Source organism: Haematobia irritans, chromosome 3, assembly GCF_050003625.1.
Source record: "Haematobia irritans isolate KBUSLIRL chromosome 3, ASM5000362v1, whole genome shotgun sequence".
Taxonomy (NCBI): domain Eukaryota; kingdom Metazoa; phylum Arthropoda; class Insecta; order Diptera; family Muscidae; genus Haematobia; species Haematobia irritans.
The window spans coordinates 214,999,206-215,017,284 of NC_134399.1; the positions used below are offsets into that span (position 1 = coordinate 214,999,206).

An 18,079-nucleotide genomic window follows, 5' to 3' on the forward strand; every position below is an offset into this window, starting at 1 on the left:
AATTTTAAGGAAATTTTCTATGGAAAAAATAAAATTTTGACAAAATTTTATATAGAAATAAAATTTTGAGAAAATTTTCTATGGAATTAAAATGGAATTAAATTTTCTATAGAAATAAAATTTTGACAAAATTTTCTATAAAAATATAAATTTGACACATTTTTCTATAAAACAAGTAAGGAAAGTCTAAAGTCGGGCGGGGCCGACTATATTATACCCTGCACCACTTTGTAGATCTAAATTTTCGATACCATATCACATCCGTCAAATGTGTTGGGGGCTATATATTAGAGGTGTGCACGTGAGAAATATTTTGCTCACGCACACTCACGACGGAGAAATCTTATTCACGCACACTCACGCACGATATTTTTTTGGTAGGACTCACGCTCACGCACGCTCACGAAAAGAAAATTTGTACTCACGCACTCTCACGCCCAAAAATATTTTAAATGTCGTGACTCATGAAAAATATCGTGACTCACGAAAAACCTCGTGACTCACGAAAATTTTTATGGGTAATTTACCGATGGAACCTGATTTAAAACACGAGTATGTGTAAAATCGTTATAAAACTCTTTACACCTAGGGTGTCACTAAAATTATAAATGAATTCAACTTGTAAGCATGTTATGTTCGTACGCAGAATTATTTTCGTGAGTGTGTTTTTCCGAAATTCGTTACTCACGCACACTCACGAAGATATTGTTTTCGTGACTCACGCTCACGCATGACATTTGGTTGGTTAATCACGCTCACGCACACTCACGCCGTTGCCGTCAGCGTGAATCACGACTCACGCGTGAGTCATGAAAATTTCGTGTCACGTGCACACCTCTACTATATATAAAGGTTTGTCCCAAATACATACATTTAAATATCACTCGATCTGGACAGAATTTGATAGACTTCTACAAAATCTATAGACTTAAAATTTAAGTCAGCTAATGCACTAGGGTGGCACACTATGTTAGTAAAAAAAATATGGGAAACATTTAAATCTGAAGCAATTTTAAGGAAACTTCGCAAAAGTTTATTTATGATTTATCGCTCGGTATATATATATATGTATTAGAAGTTTAGGAAAATTAGAGTCATTTTTAAAACTTTTCGACTAAGCAGTGGTGATTTTACAAGGTAAATATTGGTATTTTGACCATTTTTGTCGAAATCAGAAAAACATACATATATGAGAACTATATCTAAATCTGAACCGATTTCAACCAAATTTGGCACGAATAGCTACAATGCTAATTCTACTCTCTGTGCAAAATTTCAATTAAATCGGAGTTAAAAATTGGCCTCTGTGGTCAAATCGGGCGAAAGCTATATATGGGAGCTATATCTAAATCTGAACCGATTTCAACCAAATTTTGCACGCATAGCTACAATGCTAATTCTACTCTCTGTGCAAAATTTCAACTAAATCGGAGCAAAAAATTGGCCTCTGTGGTCACATGAGTGTAAATCGGGCGAAAGCTATATATGGGAGCTATATCTAAATCTGAACCGATTTCAATAAAATTTGGCACACTTGACTACACTACTAATTGTACTTCTAGTGCAAAATTTCAACCAAATTGGGGTAAAACTCTGGTTTCTGGGACCGTTTTAGTCCATATCGGGCGAAAGATATATATGGGACCTATATCTAAATTTGAACCGATTTCAATAAAATTTGGCACACTTGACTATAGTACTAATTGTTCTTCTTGTGCAAAATTTTAAGCAAATTGGGGTAAAACTCTGGCATCTGGGGCCATATAAGTCCATATCGGGCGAAATATATAAATGGGAGCTATATCTAAATCTGAACCGATTTCTTCCGAAATCAATAGGGTTCTATTCTGAGCCAAAACACACACTTGTGCCAAATTTGAAGTCGATTGGACTAAAACTGCGACCTAGACTTTGATTACAACTGGATGTTGCAAACATATGCACTAACTTATAATTCCCTGTTCCACAGTGTGGCGCAGGGTATACAAATTGAGAAAATTTTTTATATAAATAACATTTTGGGTAAATGTTTTATAAAAATAAAATTTTGACAAAATTTTCTACAGAAATAAAATGTTGACAAAATTTTCTATAGAATTAAAATTTTGAAAAAATTTTCTATAGAAATAAAATTTGACAAAATTTTCTATAGAAATAAAATTTTGACAAAATTTTCTATAGAAATAACATTTTCAGAAAATTTTTATAAAAATAAAATTTTCTATAGAAATAAAATTTTGACAAAATTCTATAGAAATAAAATTTTCAGAAAATTTTCTAGAAATTAAATTTTGACAAAATTTTCTATAGAAATAAATTTTTGAGAAAATTTTTATAAAAATAAAATTTTCTATAGAAATAAAATTTTAACAAAATTCATATACAAATAAAATTGTGACAAAATTTTCCATAGAAATAAAATTTTGAAAAAATTTTCTATAGAAATAAAAATTTCAGAAAAATTCTATAGAAATAAAATTTTCAGAAAAATTTCTATAGAAATAAAATTTTAACAAAAAATTATTTTTGCTAATTTAAACCTATTCAATTAAAGTGCTTTACATGCGATTACATTAAAATTTATTAATAAATGGATAAAAATGTGTTTTTTTTTTTCATACATTCAAGTTCATACATATAGAAATAAAATTTTGACAAAATTCTCTATAGAAATAAAATTTTGACAAAATTTTTGATAGAAATAAAATTTTGACAAAATTTTCTATAGAAATAAAATTGTGACAAAATTTGCTATTGAAATAAAATTTTGACAAAATTTTCTATAGGAAGCTTTTCTATAGAGAAATAAAAATGTCAGAAAATTTTAATAAAAAATTATTTTTGCTAATTTATTCAATTAAAGTGCTTTATATAAGACTTAAAATTCGTTAAATACGTGGATAAAAATGTGTTTTTTCATACATTCAAGTTCATATATAGAAATAAAATTTTGACATAATTTTCATTTCATTTCATTTATTCCAAAGCTTTATAGCCCTTACCTGAAAAGATCGCTGCAAGACCAGTGATCGGAACAGAGGCATAACAAGGGCAGAAGTTCTAACCGAATTGCAAAAAGCAAATTTAGAGCTCAAATACTGAGGACTATCGAACTTTATGGTTCTGTACAACAATTGGATAACTCTAAGATCGATAAATTTCTGGAAAGAGCAGCCAAGAAATTGTATCGTGTAAGGCGTAACATGTTGACGGTAATCTAAATTGAATACGAAACGAACAATTCGATTAAAACAAACCTTTAATCTGTCCAGACTCCCTTGGGATGCACCGGACAATATTTCAAGCCCATACAAGATATGTGGTAATAATATCGTCATCCCTACTTTCCATCGGACATTGAAGGGTAACACAGAAGCAGTCGTATATATTCTCCGTAACAAAAAGGGTATTCTAGCCATTAGCCTGTTAACATGACAATCACACTTCAAATCAGCATCGATATAGAATCCCAAAATTTTCATTGAATGAACATTTACAATATCTAAATCACCTAGGGAAAAATACAAATTTCCGTGCCCGGAATAGTTAAAAGTTATTGATTTAGATTTTGTGGCATTTATAATTTTATATCTATGGATATAAAATTGACAAAATTTTCTTTGGATATAAAATTTTGAGAAAATTTTCTATGGATATAAAATTTTGAGAAAATTTTCTATGGATATAAAATTTTGACAAAATTTTCTATAGAAATTAAATTTTGAGAAAATTTTCTATAGTAATAAAATTTTGACAAAATTTTCTATAGAAATAAAATTTCCGTGAATAAGGCTTAGATATTTGTAAAGACTTATTTTAAAGAAATTTGTCTTCATATTAGTTCAATATTTATTTCAGTGTATATTTGTTTTTCTTTAAAATCAAACACGAAAAAAATTGAAAAAGTCTTGGAACAAGAAAAACGTTACATTTATTTCGTTTTGGGAAACTCCCATCAATCATATTCCTTTACTGCCCATTCTTAAATGTTAGGAAGACACGAGTCTTAGACTCAGGCCAGCTGGCTGGCAGCTCAATGTTGAACATCACGTGGCAAAAAGTGTAAACAAAAACTCCCAATACAGTTAGTCATCATCATCAGATTAATAAATAATGACTGAAATTCCATAAAAGAAATATTTGAACAGAGTGTGCAAATATAATCGATATATGTGTGGAACATATTTGAGGATAAGAATTTACGTCACGTGTAGACAAAATTTATTGATAACAATAAAGTTGACACGGGTTCATGGGTTAACGGTTGACAATCCCTAAGAGTCATTATTTATGCTCTAAAGATGTGACAAACAAGAAGCTAAAAAATTTATAAATGAAGTGTTAGGGTATTTAATGTAATTGAAATTTATTATATTTAACATTATTTTCTAACAAATAGATTTTTTTGGAAAACCAAAAAAATGGATCGAGTTTTAAAAATTCTAAAATATCAAAAAATTTTATCAAACTAGAAATATTTTAGATGTTAGATTTAAACAAATTAATCAAAAAATTTTGACTCGTTTCAAATACGTATTTAAGAAATACCAATTTACGTTGATACGTAGAAGGTGATCATATCTACATTGATTGATATACGTCATAGAAATTTGATCTATGAATCATTATTTATAGCTAAGGCCTATTACTAATCATTAATATATTTTCTAATATACAAAATTGATCGAAAATATCAAAATTATTCTTGTACAACAATTTATACCTGACGAAACTCATGCATTGCGATTAAAAACAGAAAACCTCGATAATGATATAAAGATATTTTACTTCGGTTAAGAAATAAAACATTCTTTGGGTGGGTGGTTACAAATTATGATAGCCTTGTAATGAAACAAAAAAAAAAACTACTTACGACATTTAAATTGTTATCTTCATGAAACATGTAATACCATACCAGAAATAAGCTTACCTAAAAGTAAAAATAAGAATATAAAAAAATTATATTTGATAACATGTATTTTATTTTTGCTAATTTAAACCTATTCAATTAAAGTGCTTTATATGAGACTAAATTTATTAAATACACACCCTGGGAAGGAATATGATCACCTCAAACCTGTTTTAAGAGCAAAATGTTATTTTTGGGGAGAAAATAACATTTTAATGACAAACATGTTACATGGTCACCATACAATGAGGTGATCATATTCCTTCTCTGCGTGCATGGATAAAAATGTGTTTTTTTTTAATATATTCAAGTTCAATTTCCATATATAAATACTGAAGTGGAAGCATACACAGAAAAAAATTTTCCAATTAAAATCTTAATTGAGTTTTAAAAAATATTCAATTAAAAATTTAATTGATTCAACAAATTTTTTAATTGAAACAAAAATCAATCACAAAAATTAATAGCATCATTTAATTTTTTAATAGTATCAACTAATTGTTTAATTGACTTTCAATTGAAGACATTTCAATTAAAAAATTAATTGGTTCAATTAAACTCGTGATTGAATCAGAAAAAATTTTTTCTAAAAAATAAAAAAAGAATTTTCATGTCGTTGGAGTGATCTATTTCCAGTGCTACCGCACACATTGTGTCATACCATATGGTGTTGGAAAAGTACCATTTTAAGCTTCATTTAACCCAAAAAGGAAATCAAATTCAGAGATTTTGAAAAAAGGTTACCGCTAGTCTTGTATCATTCCAGAACGAAGTCGTTAAAAAAAAAAGTTAATCCTCCAGGGCAGCCAATTTTATTAAATTTTATAAAATAATATCGCAATTTTTTTTTCAATTTTAAAACCCAATTATTTCCTTCAAACTACAAAATTTTCTTTAACAAGTTAAGAAAACGAAACTAATAAATATAAAATTAAGGAATTTGTAGTCATATGAAGAGATGATGCACAGTGGGATTAAAGATGATTCGATTAAAAGGGGTTGATTCCTATATGTTTTCTCCATAAAGAGTTAGCATACAAGACTACGGTTTCCACAGTTGGTAGAATTATACCAAAAATGGTAGATTTTTTACTGTTTTTTATTTCTATAGAAATAAAATTTTGCAAATATTTTCTATAGAAATAAAATTTTGACATAATTTTCTATAGCTATAAAATTTTGACAAAATTTTCTATTGAAATAAAATTTTCACAAAACTTTTCATAGAAATAAAATTTTGGAAAAATATATATAAATAGAAATAAAATTTTGACCAAATTTTCTATTGAAATAAAATTTTGACAAAATTTTCTACAGATATAAAATTTTGATAAAATTTTCTACAGATATAAAATTTTGATAAAATTTTCTATAGAAATAAAATTTTGACAAAATTTTCCAAGAAATAAAATTTTGACCAAATTTTCTATAGAAATACAATTTTGATAAAATGTTCTATAGATATAAAATTTTGATAAAATTTTCTATAGAAATAAAATTTTGACAAAATTTTTTACTGAAATAAAATTTTGACAAAATTTTCTAAAGAAATAAAATTTTGACAGAATTTTCCATAGAAATAAAATTTTGGCAAAATTTTTTTGACAGAATTTTCCATAGAAATAAAATTTTGGCAAAATTTTCTACAGAAATAAAATTTTGACCAAATTTTCTATAGAAATAAAATTTTGACCAAATTTTCTATAGAAATAAAATTTTGACAAAATTTTATATAGAAAAAAAAAACTTTGACAAAATTTTCTATAGAAAAAAACGTTGACAAAATTGTCTATAGAAATAAAATTTTGACAAAATTTTCTATAGAAATAAAATGTTGACAAAAATTTCTATAATAATACATTTTTGACAAAAATTTTCTATAGAAATAAGATTTTCGGTATAGGTATTTTTTGATAAAATTTTCTCCAAATTTTGGTAGATTATTTTTGGCACGAGTGACAACCGTGTAAAGGACCCAAATTGAGTTATCTATCCCAGCCAGATCTACACTAAAGACTGTGGAAAAAAGCCGTGTATAGATTTGTTTCTGGCGTTTCCTTTTCAATGACTCTGTTGATCAAGTGCCTTATTCTTCTTTGTCCCTAAATCTTGAATAATAATTAATTGTAAAGAAAAAAGTAGTTAATTAAAAATATTTAAAGTTTTGTAAACATTTTCTAATATAACCTGGTGGGTTCACTTTTATTTTGAGTGTGAAGAGGTAATAGTTCCTTGGATCGAAAAAGACCCATGCGTCGAAATTTCTCAAAACTACTGTCTCTAAAAGATTACGGATCTAGAAAATCCGTAATAATTTATTTAGAAAGATCCAAATGGAAAGTTCTACCCCATCCGCCATATAGACTAGATATTGCCTTCTGACTACCACTTATTTCCATCGTTGACGCATGACCTGGCTGATCAGCACTTTCGTTCTTATGAGAAAGCCCAATATTGGGTCGATTCGGACGACACGCAGCGAAGGAATATGATCACCTCAAACATGTTTCAAGAGCAAAATGTTATTTTTGTATGGTGACCATGTAACATGTTTGTCACTAAAATGTTATTTTCTCGTCAAATATAACATGCTTGCCGAAATCAGATACAAGATTTCCGAGAAAAGAACATGGTTGCGAAGACCATGTTAAATGGTCACTACCCAAAAATAACATTTCGCCCTTAAAATATGTTTGAGGTGGTCATATTCCTTCTCTGGGTGGACAAATATGTTTTTCGTATATATTCTATTGTCGCAAAATGTTTCAAATTTGTAACTATTTTCGTTCAATTTCAATGGAAAATGATGTTACACTTTATTTTTACAAGCCCTCCAACAACTACATATATCTCTCCGATAAATATATACATAGCCACTTTATTATTTATTCCACAATAGAATATATTGATGGAATAGGAATACGGGTTTGAAATTGTCATTTTGTTACTGATTGTAGCTCATCACATCACTGTCAATGCAATTTGTCATATCTCTTGTTTTACATGCAAATGTTAAAATACGCCTCTCTATATACAGGTCAGTGATGGCAATTTGAGAAAAAAAAAGAGTACGAATTCATGTACGAATATATAAACTAATAATTTCAAATTTTTATTTACAAATTGACATTATACACAATTGATATAATAATTTTGACAATTTTTTTTCGTAATTTTTAAACTTAACGGTCAACATGGCATTTGTAGAACATTTTTATAAAACAAAAATTATAGAAAAAATCATTGTCACCAAAAATGGACATATTAATAATGTTAATCTTCATTTTTGATAACTTGGGAAACTTTAACCCTCCGTCATACACATGTTTCGATAGTCACATTCGTAGCACATGAGGTCTGGCCATACCCATTATGTATTTTAATGTATTTATATGGAAAATATGCTATTTTGTTGATATTATTACATTATTACTGTCGTATTTTCCGTCCTGATTTTTTCACAAATCGATAGGTAATAAAATTTTAGGAGGGTGCCAGAAGTTTCAAGTCTCTAGCTACATTACAAATGTATTTTAATTACAATTAGAATCGAAAAAGGTCTGTCCAGACTCATGTCCGAGTGTTAAAAAGATGCTTCTCAGTTTTTCATAGATTTTGTTTGTCGCAATTTTCAAAATTGCAATGGGCTCTTAAAAAAATATTAAAAAAATAACATTAAACTGAAACAAAATATTTTTTGCAGTACCAATAAATAAATTTTGCAATAGGGTTAATAATAAAAATTGTTTCTGTATAGGGTTGCCATACATTTTTTTTGTGTGTGGATCTTTGTCTAACAAAATCGATCACAATAATAAGTTTTTCTTGATCATTTGGTTTTACTGCCAAGTATCGCTAAAGCAAACAACAAGCGTACAAAAGTAACCCCTTTACCATCATAGTTACCATATACACTCTCCACCAAAAAAAAACAACAACAGCTGAGTTACAATTAAAGATTGAAGGCTTCTTGCTGACAAACACGAAGAGAGAAGAGATTTGAGTCACTATATAAGATATGACGTTTCTTTTTGTTATAAATGATTCCAAGCTCAAGGAATACAATAACAGAACCAAGCTTCAGTTTTTTTATATATTTAAATGTGTTCATATATTTACACATGTACAAATGCATACTATTGTGTGGCTTTTTGTTTAGTATTTTCTGTTTTTTTTTTTTTGTTTTTCTTCTTTCTTTTTAGTGATTGGGCTTAGTCGGTAAGCTACTGCCACCACGAGAGGTATTTGTTGATCGTAAGCGCAAAGTAGAAACAAACAAAAAAAAAGAAAATACAAACAACAACAAAGCTCACAATTCCGTATAAGAGCAGCGCGTGCCTCAATATAAACACACGGAAGATATACAAGTCACCTGCACCACATACAGAGTCGTAAGTGGTAAGGGGGTACTCTCGCTCATAATTGAGTTGCAGTGTAAATATCATTGTTTTGCAGTTCGAAACATCTGTGTGAAGCTATATTCGTGTAAAAATATATATGTACGTGTGTATGTGTGTTTTTGTGTTGAAATAAAACTAGATCGTAGTGGATAGTGGGTGGATGGCTATGGGGTATTGTTTCCATGAATTTGTGATAGATAAACTTTGTCGTAATCGATCAGTTAGACAGTGTCCGAAACTAAACAAGACCAGACATTAAAGACCAGATATTAAACTACTACAAAACATTATTAGTTTTTATATTCCGTTATTATCGTGAGTTGTGTGGCTCCCATTCCCATTTCATATGTTTTGCTATCGCCTCCGAGAGAGAGAGTAGCGAGTACCAAACAAAATACAAGAAAAACTTAAGTCCAGTCACAGAAGTTTATCTTATCTGAGTTGTCTTTGTTGTTGTACTTTCGTTATTGTTATTTTTTATGAATTTGAACAAAATAATAACCGCATTGTATTTCTCACCACGATTTATTGACGAATAAATAAAGGTGGGAAATTTGATACAAAAAAAAAAACTGAAATTTATTTTGGTTTGTGTTTTGTTGACTTTCGATGATTTTTCTTTTTTTTGTGCAAATGCTAATAAGTTAGTCAGCACCTACATAAAATGTGCCCTATAAAATTGAGTTTTATCTATTAAAACTAATGTATAAAAAATAAATAAAAAAATACAAGTGAAAATATATATAAAATCAAGTGTTATTAAACATAATGTTTATAAAATAAGAAAACAAGTGAAAAATGAAATAACATAAATTTTAATATTGTACAATAACAAAATAATTTAAATATAAGGTCAAGTTTATATCAGTTCAAATCATAATAAAAATATGATAACGAAAAACTAAGAACTTAACAAACCAAATTATGTTAATTAATGATCACTCTCAAAAGGCAAATAAGAATAAAATATCTAAAGCGGCAACAAATAAAAAATGCAATTCTATATTATAAACGTAAACTAAAAAAAAAGTAAAAAATATTTATAGTAAATATTAAATTTAGAAATAAAACGTTGATAAGAAATATTTTAGTGTACGTAAGTAGTTTCAGAGCAAAGTATGACGTTTTTCGCGGTAAGCGTATAACATTTTCAACGCGATCATGTCAAATACAAATAATGCAATTGCAAATATCAGCTGTCTCGTAGTGTATTTCCACCAAATCTCTTTCGAAATCCACTATAGTGCGGTATAGTTATAAAACTTCAGTTTTTTCAAGTCTGTGCTTATTTAAATTATAGATGTATGTGTGCGTGAGCACATGCCCCTTTGTTTGTATTTTCTCATATTGAAGAAGTTTTTATGTTGGCCATAAACGAATGCAACTCATTTGTTAGCTTCACTCTTTAGTTAAATCAAAAGAAACCAGTTCAACAGTTACTTTTATGTTAAAATATTATACAAAAAAATCAATGTAAATTGACAAAATAAAAACTAATATTTACTTTTACTTTTTGTAAACATAAATAAAACAGCTCTTAAATACTAAAGTTAATGAAATCTCACATTTTTGCCAGCAAGAATATTGGAGATTTGTATAGAGAGAATGAAGAGAAAACTCGACATTTCGTGTCTAGTGTGAAACAATCAGAGATAACTGATTTGAAGAGCCGTGTTTTGAGATGTTCAAGAGTAATCAATATGAGATCTTTCGTATATCACCGCAAATGGTCTCATATAAAGAAAGAGAAAATGCTAAATTATTTTATGGTAAAACTGAACTACCGCATGCGAAAATTGAACTTAATGTACTACATTTTTTAGTATTTATAAAACAAGCAAAATGTAACAATTTTAAGTATTGTTAAGAGACATTTAACAAATTGCACTTTCTCACAAAATAAAAAAATAACTTTTTCGCCAAATCATGTCACAGTTTCTTCGGTAGAATTCTTGATGTATTTGTATAAAAAAAACTTTGAAAATTTTTTCTACAGAAATAAAATTTTGCAAAAATTTCCTATAGAAAAAAATTACACAAAATGTTTTATAGAAATAAAATTTTGAAAAAATTTTCTATAGAACAAATGACAAAAGAAATAAAATTTTGAAAAAAAAAAATTATAGAAATACAATTTTGCAAAAAAAAATTTAGGAAGTAAAATATTGATAAAATTTTCTATAGAAATGAAATTTTGCAAAAATTTTATATATAACATAAAAATATAAAAATACAACTCAACAAAAACAACAACATCTGTTTTTATTCATATGACCTCAAGTCGAACTAAACAAATATAAGAAATAAAATTTTGCAAAAATTTTCTGTAGAAATAAAATTTTGGAAAAATTTTCTATAGAAATAAAAGTTTGCAAAAAAAAATCTATAAAAAAAAATTTTGCAAAAAAAATTCTATAGAAATAAATTTTTGATAAAAAACTTCTATAGAAATAAAATTTTGCTAAAATTTTCTATAGAAATAAAATTTTGCGAAAATGTTCTATAGAAATAAAATTTTGACAAAAATTTTCTACAGAAATAAAATTTTGACAAAAAGTTCTATAGAAATAAAATTTTGCAAAAATGTTTCTATAGAAATAAAATTATGCAAAAAATTTTCTATAGAAATACAATTTTGCAAAAATTTTCTATAGAAATAAAATTTTGCGAAAATGTTCTATAGAAATAAAATTTTGACAAAAATTTTCTACAGAAATAAAATTTTGACAAAAAATTTCTATAGAAATTAAATTTTGACAAAAAATTTCTATAGAGATTAAATTTTGCAAAAATTTTCAATAGAAATAAAATTTTGCAAAAATTTTGCAAAAATTTTTTATAGAAATAAAATTTTGCAAACATTTTTGCAAAAAAATTGTTTATAGAAATACAATTTTGCAAAAATTTTCTGTAGAAATAAAATTTTGCAAAAATTTTCTATAGAAATAAAATTTTGCAAAAATATTATATTTAAAAATAAAATTTTGCAAAAATTTTATATAGAAATAGAATTAAGCAAAAATTTTCTATTGAAAAAAATTTTGCAAAAATTTTCTATAGAAATAAACTTTCGACAAAATATTCTATAGAAATAAAATTTAGATAAAATTTTCTATAGAAATAAAATTTTGCAAAAATTTTCCATACAGATACAATTTTGACAAAATTTTCTATAAAAATAAAAATTTGACACAATTTTCTTTAGAAATAAAATTTTGCAAAAAATTTTCTATAGAAATAAAATTTTGCAAAAATTTTCTGTAGAAATAAAATTTTGCAAAAAATTTCTTTAGAAATAAAATTTTACGAAAAAATTTCTATAGAAATAAACTTTCGACAAAATATTCTATAGAAATAAAAATTTTGACAAAATTTTCTATAGAAATAAAATTTTGACAAAATTTTTTATATAGAAATAAAATTTTGCAAAAATTTTCTATAGAAATAAAATTTTCCAAAAAATGTTCTATAGAAATAAAATTGTGCAAAAATTTTCTATAGAAATAAAATTTTGCAAAAATTTCTATAGAAATAAAATTTTGCAAAAATTTCCTATAGAAATAAAATTTTGCAAAAATTGTCTATATAAATAAAATTTTGCAAAAATATTCTATAGAAATAAAATTTTGCAAAAAATTTCTATAGAAATAAAATTTTGCAAAAAATTTTCTATAGAAAAAAAATTTGCAAAATCTTTCTATAGAAATAAAATTTTGCAAAAAATTTTCTATAGAAACAAAATTTTGACCAACATTTTCTATAAAAATAAATTTTTGACAAAATTTTCTATAGAAATTAAATTTTGACAAAATTTTCTATAGGTATATAATTTTGACAAAATTTTCTATAGAAATCAAAATTTTAATAAAAAACTTCTATAGAAATAAAATTTTGCAAAAAATTTTTATAGAAATAAAATTTTCCAAAAATTTTCTATAGAAAAAAAATTTTGCAAAAATTTTCTATAGAAATAAAATTTTGCAAAAAAATTTCAATAGAAATACAATTTTACAAAAATTTTCTAAAGAAATAAATTTTGCAAAAATTTTCTATAGAAATGAAATGTTGACAAAAATTTTCTATAGAAATAAAATTTTGCAAAAAATTTCTATAGAGATTAAATTTTGCAAAAAATTTTCTATAGAAATAAAATTTTGCAAAAAATTTTCTATAGAAACAAAATTTTGACCAAAATTTTCTATACACTCAAAGAAAAAGTCAAACCTATATTTGACTAAAGCCGATTTAACTTTATTTTATTTCATGGAATTATTATGTTTTAATAAAGTTTCCATGGCTTTAATAATTTTTTCCGTAAGTTAGTTAAATTAACTAAAATTATACATATACGAAGTATAAAGAGCTAAAGAACTAAATTCGTGTGACCCACGACATAGTTCAGAATTTCTTAAAATTTGTAAATTTTTGTAAATAATGCGCCCATCTTTAACTTCGTATGGCGCAAAAGACATTTTTGGCAATTTTCAACTTCAATTGTTTCCTTCAAGCTACGAAATTTTCTTTAGTATGTGAAAAATAATAATTTTGTTTAATAAATTTTCTAGAATTTGTCGAAAATTATTTACTTATTTTTGTGAAATCGGCGTGATATATGTATTTCTAATACTATTTAGTTAAAATTTACTAAAATTAATCTATTTTTTTTTTTCTAAAATTAACTAAACTTTTCTTTCCTGGTGGGTTCACTGTTTTTCTGTGTAGAAATGAAATTTTGCAATTTTGATTTTTCTATAGAAATAAAATTTTGACAAATTTTTCTATAGAAATAAGATTTTGACAAAATTTTGTATAGAAATAAAATTTTGACAAAATTTTGACAAAATTTTCTATAGAAATAAAATTTTGACAAAATTTTCTAAATAAATATTTTTTCTAGATTTGCAGTCTGTGAAAACAAAATGTTGAAAAAAATAATATAAAGTTAAACTGAAAACAAGTAATTAATAAAAAGTTAAATTTAGTATCAGTTTAACGATGGACTTTTTTTCTGTATGCTGTAATTTTTTAAAATGTTTGTCTTGCTATGACACGATGACATTTCCGATACGATATGCATATCTCTAGTATTCATTGAGATACTAAGAGAGTCTCTCTGATCTAAACCTAAGAGAGTCTGCTTGATCTAAACCTAAAGGATTATTAAAATAATCCCAATATTGTTTATTCTCTCTCTCTCTCTTCTAAACTTGCTCTTTCATACATGTTCCAATCATAATGAGTGAACTAATATTACTTTCTCTTATCATGTAGAGGAGGCATTCTACACATAACAAAAAGTTCAAAAAATTTAGCCTTAATATACTAACCAGACTTTACACGCGGGGAAAAATATGAGGCAATAATAAAAGAACAAAATAACAAAAAAAAGAAGATTGATATGGCTAAATAATATTGAAGCGAAAAAAAGAGTATATTTTTTCTTTTTTTTTTTTTGAACTGATAACCAAGTTCGATTTCGATGTTAGATGAGACGGGAGATTGATAGAAATGAATTATTTTGTCAGTACGTAATGAACTTTTGGAGTTGAAACAACGCGAAGAGAAAGAGGAGATATACAAATAAAAATAAGATACAAAAAAAAATAAAAATTAATAACTTTCAACGAAAAAATAATAAAAATAAGTAAGAACAGAAAGTAAAATTAAATAAAATTTATAAAAATAAAAATATTAGTAAATAATTTTGAAAAAAAATTAAAAAAAAACTCAAATCTATTTCTTATAATTTTTCCATATTATTTCCTTTTGTTTCTTTTAGCAACGGGGAAACTAAAACCCTTCCAATGACAGCCACGGCAGTATATGGTAGTAACACAAACCCTTACCCAAATGGTAATAACATTCCGCCAAATATTACAAATTTGAATATTACCAACCTGAATATGACCGCCCATAATATGTCACCTGTCTCCTCACCCACCTCACCAAATGGCATTGAATTAACCGAGAATTTCTATATCAACAATAGCAATAAAAAGAAACATAATCTCAAAATTCAAGTACAATTAAATGCTACAGGAATATATTTGAGAAGAGAGACACCCGAACATGATCAAATCACCGAGCAATTGATACGTCTGGAGGATATCATTGGCAGTCATTGTGGCATGAAGATTAAGAAGCAAGTACGTGGCGTGCTCAATTCGTGTAATAGGATACAAGATAACGATGAGGAACAACATCATAGTGAGGGCTCATCATCGGGAAGTGTTGGAGGTCAGCAACAGGATAACAATGATATCTCGGCCTATTTGTATATCTATGCCTATGTGAAAAAAGAGAAACCATTAAGGCGCATGCGTACTGTAAGAATTTTAAGATTTCGTTCATTTCTAACCTATGAGGATAATTTGAAATCAGCAGAACGTTGGCAACGGGCCATTACCATCAACAAGGGCCAGGAATTACATGCTGGAGGATTTCGTAAACCTTTACTGATACTCCTTAATCCCAAATCGGGTTCGGGTAAAGGTCGTGTGTTGTTTCAAAAACAAGTGGCTCCGATTTTCAAAGAGGCTCAAATCCAATATGATTTGGTGGTCACTACCCATGCCAATTATGCCCGAGAGTTGATAAAACGACGAAATGATTTAACCCAGAAGTATAGTGGTATAGTAGTGGCCTCAGGCGATGGTCTATTCTATGAGGTTCTGAATGGTATCATGGAACGTAGCGATTGGAGGGTCTTGGCCCGCGATCTTCCTTTGGGAATAATACCCTGCGGCTCTGGCAATGGTTTGGCTAAGAGTATAGCCCATCTGTACAATGAACCCTTTGAACCTAAACCCATTGTAAATGCCTCTCTTGCCTGTGTCTCTGGAAATTGGACTAATTTGGATGTGGTACGTGTAGAGGTGGCCAACAAACAACAACAAAGTGAAATGTATTCATTCCTGTCCATAGGATGGGGTCTTATAGCCGATATAGATATAGAAAGTGAACGTTTAAGATCCATAGGAGCCCAAAGATTTACCCTATGGTCCATACATCGAGTATTGAATTTAAGAACCTACAAAGGGAAACTTTCCTATTTACCCTGGAAGAGAAGAGAAATGAAGAATGAAACCTTCACTAAGGCACCTCGTAAATCGGGAAGCTCTTCTAATGTTAAACGATTCCAGGATGCCCTTGATGATGACAATGAATTTATGGATGCTCAAGATATCAATGAGGGCAATAATGATGATGATTTTGCCGATATTGTTTCCCAATCCACCTATCGCCCTGATAGTTGGGCTTCAGCAAAATCAAATGCCACCGCTTATTTTTCCATACCTGGCCATTCCTTGCGATCCAATAGAAGTGTAGCCACTATCCAAAGTAAAATTGAGGCTGCCAATGCTGAATTTAATACTAAATCTTTGAATTTTACCATTCCTGCCCTTAGTGAGCCCATCCCCACCGCAGCGGAATGGCAAAGTGAAGAAGGAGAATTTGTTATGGTCCATGCTGCCTATACGAGTCACTTAGCTACAGATTGCCTTTTTGCTCCCGATTCCAAACTTAATGATGGCATTATCTATTTAGTAATAATACGAGCCGGAGTTTCCAAATCCCAGCTAATACATTTTCTCTTGAATCTTAGTTCTGGTACTCATTTGTCTGAAGCTCCCACTCAGCATATACAAGTGATACCTGTGAGTGCTTTTCGCATTGAACCTGCCAAAGATATAGAGGGTGGTGGCATAATGAATGTCGATGGAGAACGTGTACCTTATGGAAATTTACAAGCTGAAATCTTTCCGGGTATATTGAAGGTTATGGTGCCCAATGGTCAAATGATAGAGTGAGACGAAGAAATTCAAGAACCAACGTGAGTGAGACCAAGAAATTCATGAATGAATTGAATTTCCCCTCTATGGCTACTAAGTGGCCTTGCCATTCCTAAATCAAAGCTATATCGAAAGCTGGATATTGTGATGCCTATCCATTTATTACTGCTTTGTCAGTGGATATTTTATTTATCAAATTTTCAAATAGCTTTAGGGATAAGAAACTATTAATAATTTCCCAATACTATTGTTTATGAACTAATCTATTTAATCTTAATTGTTATTGTGATAAGTGTTAATTGTTGGCAGTATGTATGGAATATTTTTTACCTAAGATTTAATAAAAAACAATATTACTCTACATGAAAAAAACATAAGCATTGGAATTCAAATTTATTTTCTACAAAAATTTTTAAATTTTTTTTTTTCGAAATTTAAATACGAAGAATGTCGAAAAAAAATATGCACAAAATGTACAAAGTACACAAGTTTTCCCTTTATAATTTTTTAGTTAACTTCAATAAGGTTATGAAGTGGTTTTATATCAAAAAGCCAAAAACGAATTGATTACCTATGTTTATTTAAGAGATATGAATAAAGATTAATATTTTTAAAACAAACAAAAAAATTGGGTTTAGAAATAATCAAACATCGGTAAAGTCTAAATGTTTGCATAACATTTAATAAATTGCATTCCTTTAAAATATTCACAATCAAAATCTAATATACGAGAGAGGAAGATTTGAATTCAAATCATTTTCAAACAATATGATACCAATAAGAGAAGAGCTTAAAATATAGGTTTTGGGTCCCCAATGTGTGATCTAGAAATTGAACAAATTTGAATCATCTCCAATGATTTTTACATGGGCTTAACATAAGGTGCAAGTAAGTTCTCCATTTTTGGATCCTTTGTATTATTTAGGTCAAAAAACTCTTCCTTTTTATTTTTGGTTGGTATTTTTTTGTCGATTTAT

The 18,079-nt window shown here is 27.6% G+C and overlaps 2 protein-coding genes across 15 annotated transcripts in view; one reads left to right on the plus strand and one right to left on the minus strand.

The window, feature by feature from the left end:
- The window catches only part of Evi5 (ecotropic viral integration site 5), a 172,180-nt gene that overhangs the window by 62,676 nt on the left and 91,425 nt on the right, over positions 1 to 18,079 (minus strand). The window contains exon 1 of one of the 9 annotated variants that reach the window (XM_075302802.1): positions 4,874 to 4,930. The exons of the other annotated variants lie outside the window; for them this stretch is intronic. The gene's annotated coding sequence lies outside the window, so the exon portion shown is untranslated. Of the gene's footprint in view, positions 1 to 4,873; positions 4,931 to 18,079 lie in introns of those variants that run through there. 9 annotated transcript variants of the gene reach the window in all.
- Sk1 (Sphingosine kinase 1) lies at positions 9,132 to 17,479 on the plus strand. 6 transcript variants are annotated; one of them, XM_075302808.1, is made up of 2 exons: positions 9,132 to 9,408; positions 15,089 to 17,479. In XM_075302808.1, the coding sequence occupies exon 2, from the start codon at positions 15,114 to 15,116 to the stop codon at positions 17,118 to 17,120; it is 2,007 nt and encodes a 668-aa protein (XP_075158923.1). In that variant the 5' UTR covers positions 9,132 to 9,408; positions 15,089 to 15,113; the 3' UTR covers positions 17,121 to 17,479. The 6 variants fall into 6 exon arrangements, with proteins under 6 accessions (XP_075158923.1, XP_075158924.1, XP_075158925.1 ...); XM_075302809.1 differs by having other exon boundaries at positions 9,132 to 9,307; XM_075302810.1 differs by having other exon boundaries at positions 9,132 to 9,300.

What these genes read in the sequence shown, in the direction of transcription:
- Sk1 (XM_075302808.1), top strand. Translation starts at nt 15,114, where the DNA reads ATGACAGCCACGGCAGTATATGGTAGTAACACAAACCCTTACCCAAAT.